The 16,309-nt window shown below is 41.7% G+C and overlaps 1 protein-coding gene across 1 annotated transcript in view; it reads left to right on the top strand.

Annotated features, from left to right (window-relative positions):
* Positions 1-16,309, top strand: part of Slc25a21 (solute carrier family 25 member 21) — a 144,215-nt gene that overhangs the window by 82,846 nt on the left and 45,060 nt on the right. The window contains 3 exon segments of the mRNA XM_050138825.1: positions 1,280-1,346; positions 7,229-7,288; positions 11,206-11,313. Of these exon segments, the coding sequence (XP_049994782.1) occupies positions 1,280-1,346; positions 7,229-7,288; positions 11,206-11,313 (235 nt within the window).

Genomic DNA, 16,309 nt, shown 5'->3' on the forward strand with positions numbered 1-16,309 from the left:
TTTGGCAATTTGCAAATTCTTGTACTTCTTCAAATTGAGTTTTCTTTATTTCCAATCATGATACTCATATTCTCTATTGCATCAAAACCAGGGGGCAAAGTAAACCTCTATCAGGAATCATACTTAACAAGATTTTGTTCTATGCTCAAAAAGGACTCTAAGGTAAGATCCCACAAAGCAACCCAACCTGAAAGCACTAACAATTGAGAAATGTAACATGCGTATTTGTTCCCTCCTTAAGTTTGCCATTTAAGCCAAAGAATTGGTAAAAGCAAGAAGTCACTGTGTTTGGGTGGGTAACACAAGGTCAGCTGGAGTAAGCTCTTTTTGTTCTAGAAACATAAAGAAAAGCAGAATCACTATTAGGAAGTTAGAGTGAACCTTAGCGTTAATCAGAACATCCTAAACCAGAGACATAGTGAGTCTTCCCTTCTTTGTAGCCTTTATGGAGTTATCAAGAAGATGGATTACTTCAGAAAATCGAACAAAGTATTCTACTTCTATACTGGGAAGGTGGAAAGGGAGCAATGGCATGTGTATTAAGTTTCTTAGATAGTCGAGTTTAAATTTTTGAGTCTTGAAAACTAAGAAAAATGGTGAGTTTTAATTGCCCAGAAGAAGCATTTGATACTCTTGCAAAATTTATTCTTGCCTTAATGTGTTCCCACAGTATTCTCAGTGTTGACATGGAAGGACTCCAGCTTTTCCTCTGCCAATCTACATAACCTTAATCCTGGTCCTCTTCAAACTTCTTCCTCTTCCACTAAAGAAGTTCAAAATATACATAACTAACTCAGGATGGATGGGAGACCTAATTTCACAAACTCAGAACTAACTAATAAAGCCAGAGTTAAAGATTATATTTAGCCTTGCTGGCTCCAAAAGGGTTCAATCTGCTACATTTGAGTATAACCATAATCTCATTTGGTTACCAAAATTGAGGAAATAAAAGACATTAGATAACTTGAAGTGATCTACCACACAGAGAAAATAGAAATCTCTAAGACTGAGTCAAGCTTGTCTATGAGGTGGAGCTGTGGCCACATTTCTCAGTTTGCTTACAGGGTTCCAGACTCAGAATCACTGAGCCATCTTCTGTGATGACACAGGATAGACAAATAACTGTGACAGACACTGGGTTCTCACCTTCACTTTAGCACCTCAAATTTCATAATTTGTGTGCTAGATTAGATAGTCATTTTCTTTATTCATAAACAAAAGCAAAATTATCTGATGTCAATTTCCTCATTCATATAAAAATATTTTCTTTCTTCTATAGGCTTTTTGGCTTTTACAAAGGAATTCTGCCACCCATTTTAGCTGAAACACCAAAATGTGCAGTCAAGGTAAGTGCTCTATGCTTTACCACCAAGTGTGTACACCGTGTCCAGACACCCATGGTAATCAAGGGAGCACTAATATCACTTAATGTAAAACACTAAAAGCTTTAATGCAGAACTTGTAGCATAATCAATCTTCGTTATAATTAGACGTGGTCAGTCTCTCAAATATGCATATTTGTTTGTTTGGAGCTGTTTTTTAAGGCCAAGTTGCTTCTTTCTAATGAGGAAATTACTTACACACCCACCCACACGCATGCACACACACCCACACCCACACACATGTTCACAGAGCAGTATCTGAAACTTTTTGTTCTAGAAACATAAAGAAAAGCAGAATCAATATGAGGAAGTTAGAGCAAACCTCACTTGGGCCTCAGAAATGTTCCTTTGGAGCAATGAGTATTAAAGAAAAAGAAGTAGAAAACCACTTCTGAAGTCATTTCTGTTTCTTGAAATACACTACTTTTTGTGTATGACTCTTACATATTTTTTAAACAAGACTTTATTTCTCCCTTTAATATCTTCTGCCAAAATTCTCTTCTGGTATCTCTGTCTCTTTAACATACAGCTCTGGAGGTTAACATACAACTTCCTGGTGTGGTTGTGTGACCATGAGTGTGTGCCAGACCCTCGAAGAATAAAAGATGACCCCCACACTGTTTCCCATGTGTTCTTTCAGGCTAAAGTCCTAATTGTTCCTAACTGGCATGGCCCTCCCCCAACCCCCATGGCTGACATCACCCAATATGGCTTTGCCTTTCTATAAAAATAACATAAACATCGTCATAAAGGCTTCCTTTCTAACTTTATGCCATTTATTTTAATGGCATAAAGCTTTTTCACATCCTCAATTTCTATCCCTGATATTCCTGAAAGGCAAAAAGGAGCAGCCTACATGCTGTTACTGAGTAAATGAAGGAGATGACTGGGTTTTAAAACATGATGGAATAACCAACATATACATATGTATACATACATCAAGCTTTTGCATTATGTCAAATAGCAATGTAATAGAATTTGAGTTCAGGTCTCAAGTTCAGAAACGAACGCTTGAAAACATACTTTCTCTTCTTTGTGGCTGTAGTTTCTGTGCTTTCATATTATTGCTTCAATACAAATTTCATTATAAGGATCTGAATCTCAGTGGAGGATCTGGAAAAAGTTCACCAAAGTACACAAAAGGGCTGAATTGAATTATGAAACGGCTTCACTTGATAAAAGATTGCCCAAGTAAACAAACAGAACAGAGTTCCTGTTCAAAAGGAAAGTCACTTTGTCTCCCTGGAATAATATATTCATTTGTTCAGTGTTTCCCACGTATAAATAAAGTAAATTATAATTAGGCTTCTTCCTGCAGTCATTTCCCTCAATGCTGTATGTTGGAGACAGTTTACACTTTAGGAGGATTAAGTTTTATCAATCTTAAACAATCCTTTGCAAAAAAAAAAAAAAAAAAAAGAAGAAGGAAAAAAAACTTGAGCTTTCCGAAACCGAGTTAGTCTCTAAAAAAATAAAATAAAGCAGCACTCCATGCCAGAACAATGGTTAACAGATGAACTGCTGGGCAACTGGATATGGTGGATGTGTCCCAGACATCTTGTTGCAAGGAGATTTTACCTTAAAATTATTGAGACATATGGAAAGTACTTTGGCTTTTTAAGTAGAACTTGTAGTTAAGTGTATCTTTGCCAGATGGATAACACCAGTTCTTCAACACAATTTATGAAAACATTCATTTTGTAGATATTTACCTTAGGATTTGGGAGGGAAGCAACCATCTGATTGTAACGATTTCGTACCTCATAAACTATCCCATTGTGTGTCATTGAAATTTACCTCTGAACAAAATATTCAGGAATTCCTCTGTGTATGTGTGTGTGCACGCACACGCTTGTGTACATGGACTCAGTATACACCATGTATATATGTCTTCCTTGGAATGGACACTTTAGTTACAATTGTTACCATAATCGTAAACAGGCAGTTTTAGGCTTGTCTGTATTTTCTCGTTTGAAATTAGATTTATAATTAAAATAACACTTGTAGATAAATTATATTTCTGTTTCCAAAATTAAGATAGAATCAAACTGCAATCAATGAACAGAAATGAAGACTTAGGCAGAGATACTGAGAGATGGCAGGCAGCATGTTCTGGGATTCAGAGTCTGCTATTCAGCCTCCCAAGGCCAGAATGCAATTGTATTCTATGGTCAAATTTTCCAGACTCTTTACCCTGACCAAACTCATGGGAGGCTATGTTATAAGCATGTGAAGTCTGCCTGTGCACTGTTGTGTACCTACACTTCCTGTGGCATCTACATATAGTTGATGTTTAAATGAGTCAATGAAACAGGAACAAATTTATGGGAAAAAAGTTTATATTTGGAGATAATCTATTCCAGTTCTCAAATTCCCACATTTACTATTCAAAGTATCTTGAAGGCTAAGACTCCCACTTCTGATCGAGATGGAATAATGGCCAGATTAACTCTTCTACATGAGCAACATCATGAGCAGTAACAATAAACAACCTACAAGAAACAGAAGTTTGTTTAGAGAACCTGACATCACACAATGAAGGACAGTAACATCTGGGAGAGGGAATCAGCCAAGATGAGCCCTGTGAATGTACTGACTTGAGAGGGTTTCTGGGCCCTAAGTAAGGAGGAGAAATAAAGGCAGAACCCAGTAGAATCATTGGGTAAAGAATCTCAGACTCTAGGAATAGCAAGGTTACGGGCGCTGACAGGAGTGAAACAAAGAGACAGAGAAGTTTTCAGAGAAAGCCTTCAAGTATTCAGCAGTTTGAGCCAATGAGAGAACATCTACCTCCCAGGAAATAACAACTCTGGAGAATCAGAGCTTGATAGCGCACAGGGCTAGGAACCACCCCTGTGCTTGTCAGTCCATCCAGAAAACTCCACTTTCAAAGGGCATGGGAAGAGTGCTCAAAGGGACCATGCCATAAGAGCAGATATGAGTGCTGTAAGGGCACTTCTCAGCTCCCGTTTTTTTTTTTAGAGACAAGATTCGAATGGCTCATGCTCTCATATAGCTCAATTATGTCCCAAAACAGAACATCAAGGATGTTGGGTTTCTCAATGGGTTGTTTAATGGACATGGTCAAAAAAGAAGAAGAAGAAGAAGAAGAAGAAGAAGAAGAAGAAGAAGAAGAAGAAGAAGAAGAGGAGGAGGAGGAGGAGGAGGAGGAGGAGGAGGAGGAGGAGGAGGAGGAGGAGGAGGAGGAGGAGAAGAAGAAGAAGAAGAAGAAGAAGAAGAAGAAGAAGAAGAAGAAGAAGAAGAAGAAGAAGAAAACAGGATTATTTTTAATAAAATGCTGATTGGCCAGTAGCCAGGCAGGAAGTAGAGGCAGGGTGATGAGAACAGGAGAATTCTGGGAAGAAGAAAGGTCAGTCTGCAGTTGTCACCCAGACAGAGAGGAAGCAAGATGAGAATGCCTCACTGATGAAAGGTACCCAGCCACGTGGCTGACACAGACAAGAATAATGGGTTAATGTAAGATGTAAGGATTAGTTAATAAGAAGCCTGAGTTAATAGGCAAACCAGTTTATAATTAATGTAGGCCTCTGTGTGTTTCTTTGGGACTGAAAAGTTGCAGGACTAGGTGGGACATAAACCTCTGTCAACAAGAGTTGATAGAGTTGTGGGCTGAGTCCATGTCCTTAGACTTCTTCCTTCACATCCCAGTTGTGTCTTTAATCCCTAAAATGACAGAAAACCAGATAGGGGAAAAGACAAACATTGAATGAATGCGTCTCACACAGTAAATTACTAAAGTAGTAGAGACTTCTAGAAGGCCCATCACCTTCCAAGGCATTCAGGACCCAACGCCAGCATAGAGAATTGTTCCCAAAGTGGGCGTGGGACAGGAAATCAATGTAATGACTCTAATGTGATGTGGTTCATGAGTACATCCGAGCCCCGCCTTCCCTTTTTTAAGCCAGAAGTTGACCACAGGGCATTGTGTATGATAGGAAAGCTCGCTGCTACTGAGGTATGGCTACAGTCCATACCCTGGCTTCTTGTCTGACAAAATTGTCATGTGCGATAAAGTTGCATGTTCCTGAATCACAGCAGACTTCCATGACTTAGACATCAGTGGTTCCTCTGTTAACATACGACAAGAAACTGAAACAAACTTCCCTAAGTCTTGTGTCAGGGAATCCTACTTAAATTACATTATCTCATGGCAACTCTAATAGGTAAGGTTGTTGCAGTTGACCATTAGACGGTTGAAGCAATGTTCCCATGCTTACTTCCATGATGAGTGGCATAGCCAGGCTTCAGATGTATACTGCCCACTTCAAAATCCTGGCAAAGTGACTGTCTAAACACAATGACGGTGGTGACAATCATAAAAAGGAAGTAAATGTTCTTTAAAACCTAACATTAGAGCCAAGCAGGTAGCTCACCCTTATAGTCTCAATACCTAAAGGCTTAGGAAGTAAAACAATGACTACAATAGTGAGTTCTAGGCTAGCATGGATCAGATAATGAGTCTTTGTCTCAAAACAAACAAACAAACAAACGCCTCAGAATTCCAGTTTATTTCGTCATTCCAAACCCTGGAGTGACTCCTAGGGTTTCTAATGTGTCTCTCATCAAAACAGCAATGGTCCCTACTATGTGGGTGTAGGAAAGCAGGGTGTTGGCTGTGTTGGCTGTATTCTGAGTGCCTAGAATGGGAGGAATCTAATAACTATTTAGTAATTGAAGGAACAAATTCTTGATCTAGAAAACTCTATATCAATACTCCATCTAAAATATCATGGCAATGATCTAATTCTTTAAAAGAATAAGAAGAGTCAATCTGTTGATAAATGATTCTTGGGTTACTGAAAGACTTTAGGGCCATGTACACAAGAAACCACGTTTTTCTAACAATGGAGTGTAACTACTCCCAAAAACTCTATTTTTTTTTCTTTACTTTGCTTTGTTTTATTATAGCATGATTTACTATCCCATTTCTTGGTTCTTGAGAATCAGACACTGCAGGTCTTAAGAGTACGACCTATTATCATTGGTCAAGGAATCCTACCTGGCATTGGTGTTGGCATTAAACTAGTTCAGTTCTCAGGAACAAAATACCCTGCCCAAGCTGAGTTATTTTTCAAAATACAGAATACAGGGAACAAAAAAGAAATATATTATATGAAGGGATTATTTTATTTTGCCAGGAGAAAAGTGTGTCTGGCCAACTCAGTAGAGTCCTCTGAAGGTGGCAGCAGCATCGTTATTGATCCATGTTCTTCACTGCCGTCATCTTCAGAGCCTAAAGGAGGGAATAAGACTGAGAACAGTCTTTCTTTGGGGCAAGAGGGTGGACCAGATATACTTGATGGGCCCTTCGCTAGCTTATCAAGGCATCTTTGCAATCACAATGTTTAAAATCCATGGAGCTATCAGGAGAACAAGCAGTGTTCACGCGAGGCTAAGAAGTGGATGTGTTCTACAACTGTGTAAGAAAATGGGGCATTTTCTTGGAAAGTGGTTCATAGTAAAAACATATAAGACCAAGGATTTCGGGTCTCTGAACCTATAATTTTGAATCACTGCCATAAGAAAGAAGTCTATTGATGTCTGGGGAAACTGAAAATGGTCATGGTAAATGGAAGTCGTATGGTTCATTTACTGCTATAAGGGATTCCATCAGATTTTCTGTAAGTTATTATAACTACATTTGAAAACTGGGAATGTTAAAATGGCATCTCACAGCAACAGCCCCAGACAGGATTAAAAGCTGTGTTAGATGGTTCATCATGTTTAGAAGCTGATTACTATCATGATTTACTGAAGGACTTTTAGCCAATTAGAGAGTTTGTGGAGGAAATTGTTATAAATCTCCAGGTTTGGTTCTATTTCAGTTTTCCACCTTTGAGCAGTACAAGAAACTGCTGGGATATCTGTCACTACCACCAGGGCTGGTAAGTGAGAATATTTATTATGCTTAAGTGTGTATGTTATTTCATAAAGCAAAATCCAGAAACAAAACCCCTTTTGATTCCCAAAGCCCAGCTACTAAAATATGAATTTGAGTTATTCAACGTTCAACTACTTGTTGAAAGCCATCTTCATAATAACTCACAATCTGGCTATTTTATTGCTCTCAGTGAAGAATTTATGATAATAATGATATGTCTGGAAAGGCCTCTATGAGATATGGTCAAGAATATAAAATAAAGACTACATTCACCTTTGGAAACAAACCAAAGCATGCATTTGTTTACATACACACTGTGTGTATCTATTTATGCAAAAGTCAATATGCCTGAGATTATTTCCTAACGGGTCAGTTCCCCAGCTGTTGCTCAGGCAGTCAGAGGCAGACTGAAGGGCCTTTTACTGGAGTAGCTGTAAACAACTCAGCTGGGGAGAATAGTTATCCTACAATGACACAGCTCAGGTGTGTCACACAGCTTACTTGGTGACTGGTCATTGCCCGGTGTCGTTCCTCCCGCTGTGGTGACTTTGCTCCCTTTCATAAAGCAAGTTAAATTATACTGACCAAATATGTGTGCACGGAGAGCCCCAAAGACAGCAACTGCACGATCCTCCCTCCCCCAGTCTGCAGAAGGAAACACGGCACCGTGCAGCATTACTCTCTGTCTGGTAGTACCTTCTAGCCTCTGGGAAAATCCCTATTTGGCTGCTAAAGCCTCAAAATTCTACTGGCAAATCAATACATGTGCCTTCAGCTCCTTAATTATAAAACCAGTGCCAGCTTAATAAATAAATAAATAAATAAATAAATAAATAAATAAATAAATAAATAAATAAATGCATTGGGCACATCCAGGCCACTGAGCATCACAGGCAAGCATCGGGATAAGCTATAAAAAATGGGTTGCTTACTTTCCTGGAGGGACGACCCGCTGAGAGCTGTGGTATGCTTCTACCCAGCATCATGAGCTCTTCCGGCACTGCTGGCCTGGGAAAAGATCAAAGTCCAAAGTGTGAAGTGGGTTTCAGTTTTGCACCATCATAAAGGCAAAAATAAAGAAAATTTTATAAATTAGGACATCGTGTATCAAGGCCCGTACATCCTTTCCTTGTAAAAGTTTCTTCCAGAATGTTTACTGTAACTAACAGATTGTCAAAGAGGTATTTTTACCCTCAGAATTCTCACATGCCCACTTTCTAGAAGGGCCCTCTTTAGATAAAACTTCCAATCTAACCTCCTGATCTAACAGGGCAGCTGTGAGACATGTCCTCCCATAAAGGAGCAGTCTTGCCAGGAATCTCAGGTAGGAGAGATTCTTGCCTAAAGTGGTGGTGGTGCACGCCTTGAATCCTGGCCTTCATGAGGCAGAGGCAGGAAAATGGATCTCTGTGAGTGCAAGACCAAACTAGTCTACATAGTAAGTTCCAGAACATTGGAGCTACATGCTGAGACCCTATCTCAAACCTCCCCCTGTGTGTGTGTGTGTATGAGAGAGAGAGAGAGAGAGAGAGAGAGAGAGAGAGAGAGAGAGACTTTTCCATAGTATCTTCCTTTGGAAACACCTTTTTAAAAAGAAGATTAAAGACTTCCTAGTAGGAGTAAATAAAATATGGCCTCTGAAGGACTCGTTGGTTGTTTCAGAGCTGAGCACGGGTACCATGTGAGACAGTGCAGATCTTTTGACTCAAGATTTGAAAGGGAAAAGTATCTGGCCACTCAATCCACTATAAATGAACTCATGCAAACCATATATGGCCCCCTTCTTTTCTTGAACTCACTTACTCCCTTTGCTTTTTGGATACAGTGAGGCATTTAGCCGTTAAATATGCCCTGGTGCCCACATGAAAGCTTGGGAGACTGGAAACCCGACAGCAAAGCGTGTCTCGGCAACCGTCTCAGTAACATGATCTGCTGATATCTGATCAATTCTTTTGACAAGGGACTGCTGAACATTGGTTCTGACAGCAGATGTAGCTGAGCTTTATAGAGAGACAAAAAAGTGAAGGACTTGGAAGGTTGCATAGAGCGAGTAATAAAACCCTAACATCTGGATTTTAGCTTTCTCAGTCAGAAGGCTTCGGAACTGGCTATTTTTTTCTCTCCCCCCCCCCACCCCCTTACTGGCGTCCATGATGGAACTCTGAGATGAATGAGAAAATATTTGGTCAGTTACCCTATAAAAATGATGTTTAAAGCTGTAAGGAAGTAGGCTAAACAGAAAGCACCATGAGTATGCCTCCTCTCCTAGACCTGTGCGCAACTCCGTGCTTCCTCTTTTTCGTGGGAAACCAGAGCAGTCGTGTTTGGGAAGTGATTTAAAAGAACATCCATGAATTACTTTGACCTCTGTAGAAAAACTAGATGTTACTGTCTCCATTTTACAGTTGAGGGAACTGGCTTATCCCTTATCATCCTGTGATGAGCACACAGCCCCAGCAGCACAGATGGAGCCTGGATGAGAGCTGGTCCCCTCCCTCTCCTGACCACTGGCTCTCTGTGGCTCTTACTTGGCAGGTGGAGTATGGGCTGCATTTCAACCACCCCATACCCCTGGCCCTCAATCAACCCCACCTCTACTTTAAGGATACAGAACGTTTCTTACTCCCATCTCTCTTTCTGTCTCTTATTTTAAAATGATTAGAGACACTAAATAAGGACCATGTGAACAAGGCATGGTGCATGCTTATAATTCAACACTTGGAAGGCTGAGGCAGGTGGATCCCTATGAGAGTTCAAGGCCAACCTGGGCTATAAAGGCCTTGTCACAGAAATGGAAAGGAAAGAATGAAGTAAATAGAAGATTGTCTTCCCTGGAACTAGTTGAGCAACAAGGGATTTTGGACGGTAAAGGTTTTGCCTTTCTGCTGTGCATATGTGTACACATGCATGTCCTCTAATTATTGCTGGCTTATTGCTAATGTACATTTTTCTAGGGACTCTTCAGATTCCCTGTAGAAGAAAAATATTACTTCCTATTGCTAAAATTCTTTTTTCTTTTTTTAAGACAGGGTTTCTCTATGTAGTCCCAGTTGCCCTGAAACTCACCATGTAGAACCAGTCTGGCCTCAAACTCAGAGAGATCTCCTCTGCCTCTCAAGGGCTGAAATTAGTTTTCTATTGCTGAGACTCAACCCATGGACAAAGAGAATCTGACATGCAATCTCATCCTTTGACAAATGTTCTAGATTTCAGAGGAGCCCATCAGAACAACCAGCCATTTCTGATCACAGGGTTGATTACTCAGCTTGTAGGTACAAAAAAAAAAATCCTCCAGAAACAGAAGACAGCTGGGATGGGACACAGTGGGGGAGCTCTGCCTACCGCACAAAAGGCCCAGGCTGCAATCCACAGCATTGGGAACAGAAACAAAATAAAATACAGAATGAATGAAAATAATTTTGTTTGTTAATAATCTTAGGCAGTGGTTCTAAGAACAAGACTATGCAATTGAATGTTTCCAGTTATGTGCCTGGAAGGTGACCTTATATAAGCATTTTATTTGTGGTTCTATTCAATAAATGCACTGAAGTAGACATTTTAAAATGGAGCTCTTTCTTTCCAAGTTAAGCGCTTCCATTATACACATGAAGGTGTTTTAGGATCCACCTTTAACCAGTCAAACAGCCTGCCTTTTTGTTAAAGGGAGACATCATTGTTGATGGGGCTTTGACATTTTATTCTGAAAACATTGGGATGTGGTTTGTGGCTTCTGTAATTTCTTCTCCATGAATTGTCAGCATCCAATCAAGAGTTCAAGCTGCTTAGTAATGGTATATGGTGCACTTAGCGGGGTTCCTTCATTCTTGTCTTAACTTTGGCTGCATTGCATAATGAGTAGAATGTTTAATCCAACATGCACGATCAGTTGCTTTAAAGTGTTGGTTGACTTATTTTTCCTAGACATTTGCCATTGCTGGACTTGGAACTGGAGTAACAGAAGCCATTGTGATCAACCCTTTTGAGGTGGTAAAAGTCGGTTTGCAGGTCAATCAGAACACGTTCACAAAGGTAACCATTTGGCATTTTCCTACTACTAAGAGACTATAAAAACTTATGTGTGTATATGTCATATCATACATAAATTATGAACCCAAACCTCATGCACTTAGAAAGTCATAGCAAATATTCTTTAAAAAGCAGAATAAGAAAAAGTCAACTATCTCCCACAAAACGTCAAAAATGCATAACGATATGATGGATAAATAGGAGTATACATTTTTATTTTAGACTGCTAATGAAACTTACAGTGACTTGCTGGTTTTCCCCCAAAACTTTCTTTTCCACATCACATGAAAAGAAGCCATAGCAACACCACTGAGGTGATGGCATTGTACTTTTAGAAGGATGAAGTCATTTTTTACCTCATTCCTTTCCCCCACTCCACCCATCACTCTCCCCAAAAGTTTCTGATAATCTGTCCAAGTTGTCTTTGGGTTATATATGAATGAGGAAGTTACGAAGCCTGTGTCCACATCACCACTTGGAGAACGATGGGTCTTGACGTCTAACCACTGATACACAATACTCCACTAAGACAGCTTCCCTTGGTGCTGCCTTCACTTCCTTCTGTTTGCCTACTAATTCCCTTTCCACTGCCAAATCCAACTGTTCTGCTGTATCCTTTTGGATTCCAAACACAAGGCATGGAGAAAACAAGGGGATTGGCATTCCAGCTTCCTTCCTAGTGTTTTAAGTCTATAAGTGGGTAGCAGGTGGTGTAAATTTGTCTTGAGTATCTGCTGACCTGGATCCTCCTGCCTACTACTCAAGCATCTGGTAATGGGTGGAGATCCCCTCATTCCCCAGCCCACTTCCTGTCTGCCTATATTGCCTATGAGTTGCCTGACAGTTTCTTGGACAGGGGATTGCGAGAAAGGGGTCCCTACTCACCTGTCACTGCCAAGACCTGGAGTTGGGAAGCGTGGGACTATTGTAACAAACGGTATCTACTCAGGTGAAGTCAACCTGATTCAACGAGATGGGTTTTTTTTTCAGTTGCAAAAGGGTTTCGAACATCAGAAACAACTGAAAATCTCTGTATACCCTAGATGTTTGTTTATGTTCTGTTACCTAGTCTTTCTAGCTTAAGAAAATTGAAGGTGAGGAGTAGGAAGGGAAGAGAAGAGGTTTTCAGATGCTCCCTGCCATCAGCATGCTTCATTTAAAACAGCTCCCATGAAAGCTTCCCAAGAAAAATTTGTTTCTTAGAGCGGGAAAACTACCAGCAAGAAGAAATTTTGGAGATCACTACTCAGTGCCTGATTTTGCCATGGGGAAGCTGGTCTCAGAACAGCAGTGGGGAACCAAGGAACAAACAGGTCTTTAGCTGCAGGTCTTAGTTCAGGCAACATGCAACTACAACAACAAGAATGGGACAAAATACCAAGGAACACTCGCTAGACTAAAAACAAGGAGTGGTCACAGTGCTGTGTTTATTCCTGATGTTCTTTATGTCTCCTGCTCCCAGGGAGAGCCCAAGGAAGAAATCACGTTATATCCTAATCTCCAAAAAGCAGGCAGAGACAGACAACAGGAGCAACAGTGAATAAATGGGGCCTCCTGAAACACTGCTGTACAGCAAAGGACATTGTCATTAAGACAAAAGGGCATCCTACTGAATGGGAGAAGATCTTCACCAAGCCCACATCAGACACAGGTCTGATCTCCAAAACATATAAAGAACTCTAGAAACCGATCTAAATTTTTTTTAACAAAGTTTAAGCCTGGTGGGCAAATTATTTCAGAATGTATATAATCAGAGCCGTCTAGAACAGGAAGCCAGATACAGAAAAGGCAAAGCTGGTCCCTGGTTTGGGAGACACAGATTAAAGCTCCCAGCATGCTTTGCACTCTTTCCTAATTGGGTGGCCTTGAACATAGTCCTGCAGTTAGTTCCCTTACTGGCAACAATGTGATGGTCAGTCCCTCTGCCTTGTAGCAAGGCATTTCTGTATAGAGGTTAGAAGCCCAACCCTGGAGAGATTTCTCGGTAATTAACTATCTGGTCCCCTCGTATTTCCTATGTTAGATGGTGTAGTGAGGCTCAGTTTTGAATGTGTATTATTAAATGTGTGTGATATATGAAATATTGAGCAGCACCTCCAGTCACCAGAGCAAAACATCTTACTTAATGATGGCCAGTCTTCTTCCTGTCCGTTTTACATCATTCTCAAATATCATCCATCCAGACTGAATGCTCATTTTACTTTGTTTATAACGGACATACAATTGTACTGATTTAGGTCTACAGTGTTCCTCTATGTATAAACATAAGTTATGTATATACATCATATAATAATCAGGTTGGGATGCTAGGACCCATCCACGATCTCTAATATTTATCATTTATTACTATAAGAACATTTAAAAGCTTTGAAATATTAAGTACAATTTTGTTCATTGTAGCCCTCCTATGATTCAACAGGACACTAGAATTTACTTCTAACTGTAACATGAAAGTTTCTTTTAAAAATTAAAAACAGTGCCCGGGCAGCAGAGCTGACCTATTGCACCTGGCAAACCAACCCTGAGAATGTGGTTGTAGGCAATCTGGACCCACCCTCGGCTGCCATATGGTGATGTGGGCAGAGAAGAGGTGTGCCTCCACCACCGCCCCTCACTGCCTGTGGCAGGTGGGAGAGAGGGTCATAAAAGTGGGCGAGCTGTTCCTGCCCCTCACCAGGCATGGCACTCGGGAGAGTGGCCCTGCACCTCGCCTGGACAACATAGTAGAGCTGGCCCTGTTGGTCGAGGTGTGGAAAAGCCAACCCTGAGGGCATGAAAGCAGGGGAAGTGGCCCCATCCTTTGCTCATTGCTACAAAGGATGAACTAGTCAGGGCAATGTTGGAGAGCTCACCCTGGTTGTGAGAACTGGGGAGAGCTAGTGGGCTGACCAATCCTGCAACTACTCAGGCTGAGATCCAGGGTGATGAGTTAGCCCACCCCAACATCCACCCCATCTGTGATTGGGAGGAGCAAGTAAAGGGGCCGGTCATGCAGACCCAAAGCTGCAGGATCACCACAACACAGGGCAGCACCAAGATATCCAAGAGGAGTCCCAGCATCGACAGTGTAGCAGAGGCCAGAGGCCTCGAGCCAGACCAATGACTCTTTGCCATGAACGCTTGCAAGTAAGAATACATTGACAAAGGGGGGGGGGAGGTTAAAAGGAGAGCTATCACTTTATTCAACAATCCCCAAGACTATACCTAAAGAAAATAAAGCTTGGTGTGGCAGTGCACACCTTTAATCCCAGCACTCAATAGGCAGGTGGTGAATCTCCGCCAGTTCAAGGCCAACCTGGTCTGGTAGCAATCTCTGGGCCAGCCAGGGCTGCAGATTGAGGACCTATCAAAAGAAAGAAAGGAAGAGAGAAAAAGGAAGTAAGAAAGGATGGAAAGAAGGAAGGAAAGAAGTAAAGAAGGAAGGAAGGAGGGAGGGAGAGGAGGAAGAAAAGGATATGAAACTAGTATGCCAAATCCTCACTCCCATATCAATTGCAGCATATTTTCATAATAATCAGCATATATAATTGTTGTGGGAGGTCCTTCCGCCCCTCCAACCAATAGCTGCTGTGATACCAGCCCATTGGGGCGTGGCCTCTCTCCCTTTAAAAAAGCGGCTATTTCCTCTGCTCGCTCTCTTCACTTCCTGCTCCGCCGGAGACTAGACTCCCTTCCTGGTTGTGCAGATGGCTGTTGTCTGAGACGGTGATCTGTAAGTTTTCCCCTTTAAATAAATAACACCCTATTAATCATAACTCCAAACTGGTGTGGCCTTGTTCGTGACTTACGCCTTCATCTGGCGCCCGAACGTTTGGCTTTTAGGACCTCTCCTTCCCCCGCTCGAGTTCGGCTTGGCGCGAGCCCTTCCTTCCTTAGCCGCGGCCTGTGCCTTGCGGGGGGCCGTGTGGCCTGTGCATTGTGGCGGCCGTGTGGCCTGTGCCTTGTGGCAGCCTTGTAGCCTGTGCCTTGTGTGTGGAGCCAGCAGTTTAATATAAATTATCATGCACTGGCTTTTCTTGCTGCAGTTCTTTATATTTTTTTAGACACCTCAGATTGACTTCAAGTCCCCACGCACCCTATCATCTGCTTCCCCACGTGGATTGAAACTCCACAGGCCCGCGTAGTCTCTGCCTGCGTGGTTTACTCTTTTCTGAGTCGTTTTTAAATCTCCCTTGCAAGTACAGCTCTTAAGTGGTGTGAACCAGAGCACGCGGTTGCCGGTTGCAGAAGCTGCAACCCCTCAGGGTGGCTCTGTCACGTGGAGGCACACACGGCTTCCTGGTTACTCTTCTCTACCCCTGGATTCTGGGTTTATGGTTCCCTGCACGCCGTTTTTTGTTTAGTTCGTGACTTAGGCGAGTCCGAGATACACTCAGCCTTCAGGCCCATAATATCCAGAGAGGCAGGATGATCTCTGAGGCCGACCGGGTGGTGGCATACACCTTTAATCCCAGCACTCAGGAGGCAGAGGCAGGAGGATCTCTGTGAGTTTGAGGCCGGCCAGGCGGTGGTGGTGGTGGTGGTGCACGCCTTTAATCCCAGCACTCGGAAGCAGAGACAGGCAGATTTCGGCAGACCCTCAAACAGGAACCCGTTTTCATCGAGACTTGGCAACAGCGCCACCTGCTGGATAATAGGTAATATGGCAGTTTTCGTTTCCAACATGAATTTAACTGTTTGGGCTACCAATACAATGGGTCGTATCATGCAAGGTTTATATGACTATGAGGATAACTTAATTTACTGGCTACTAGGGTTTAGTATTCTTTTGCATATTCTATCATTTAGGAAGAATATGGCACTCCAAAGAACCATACTATCTTTACTAGAAACATATACAGGTCAGGAGATTCAGGATTTAAGAGAGACAATGATAAAAAGATTTGAAAAGATTGAAGAAATTATTGGAGCTGGTGAACAGAGTAAGGAGGCACAAGGACAGTATACAATGCCGCCACCAGCTATTAGAACTGGCTTACCCAGGGTTTTTGCTACATAC

Source organism: Alexandromys fortis, unplaced genomic scaffold (genome assembly GCF_014885135.2).
Source record: "Alexandromys fortis isolate MF-2015 unplaced genomic scaffold, M_Fortis_MF-2015_v1.1 scaffold_35, whole genome shotgun sequence".
Taxonomy (NCBI): domain Eukaryota; kingdom Metazoa; phylum Chordata; class Mammalia; order Rodentia; family Cricetidae; genus Alexandromys; species Alexandromys fortis.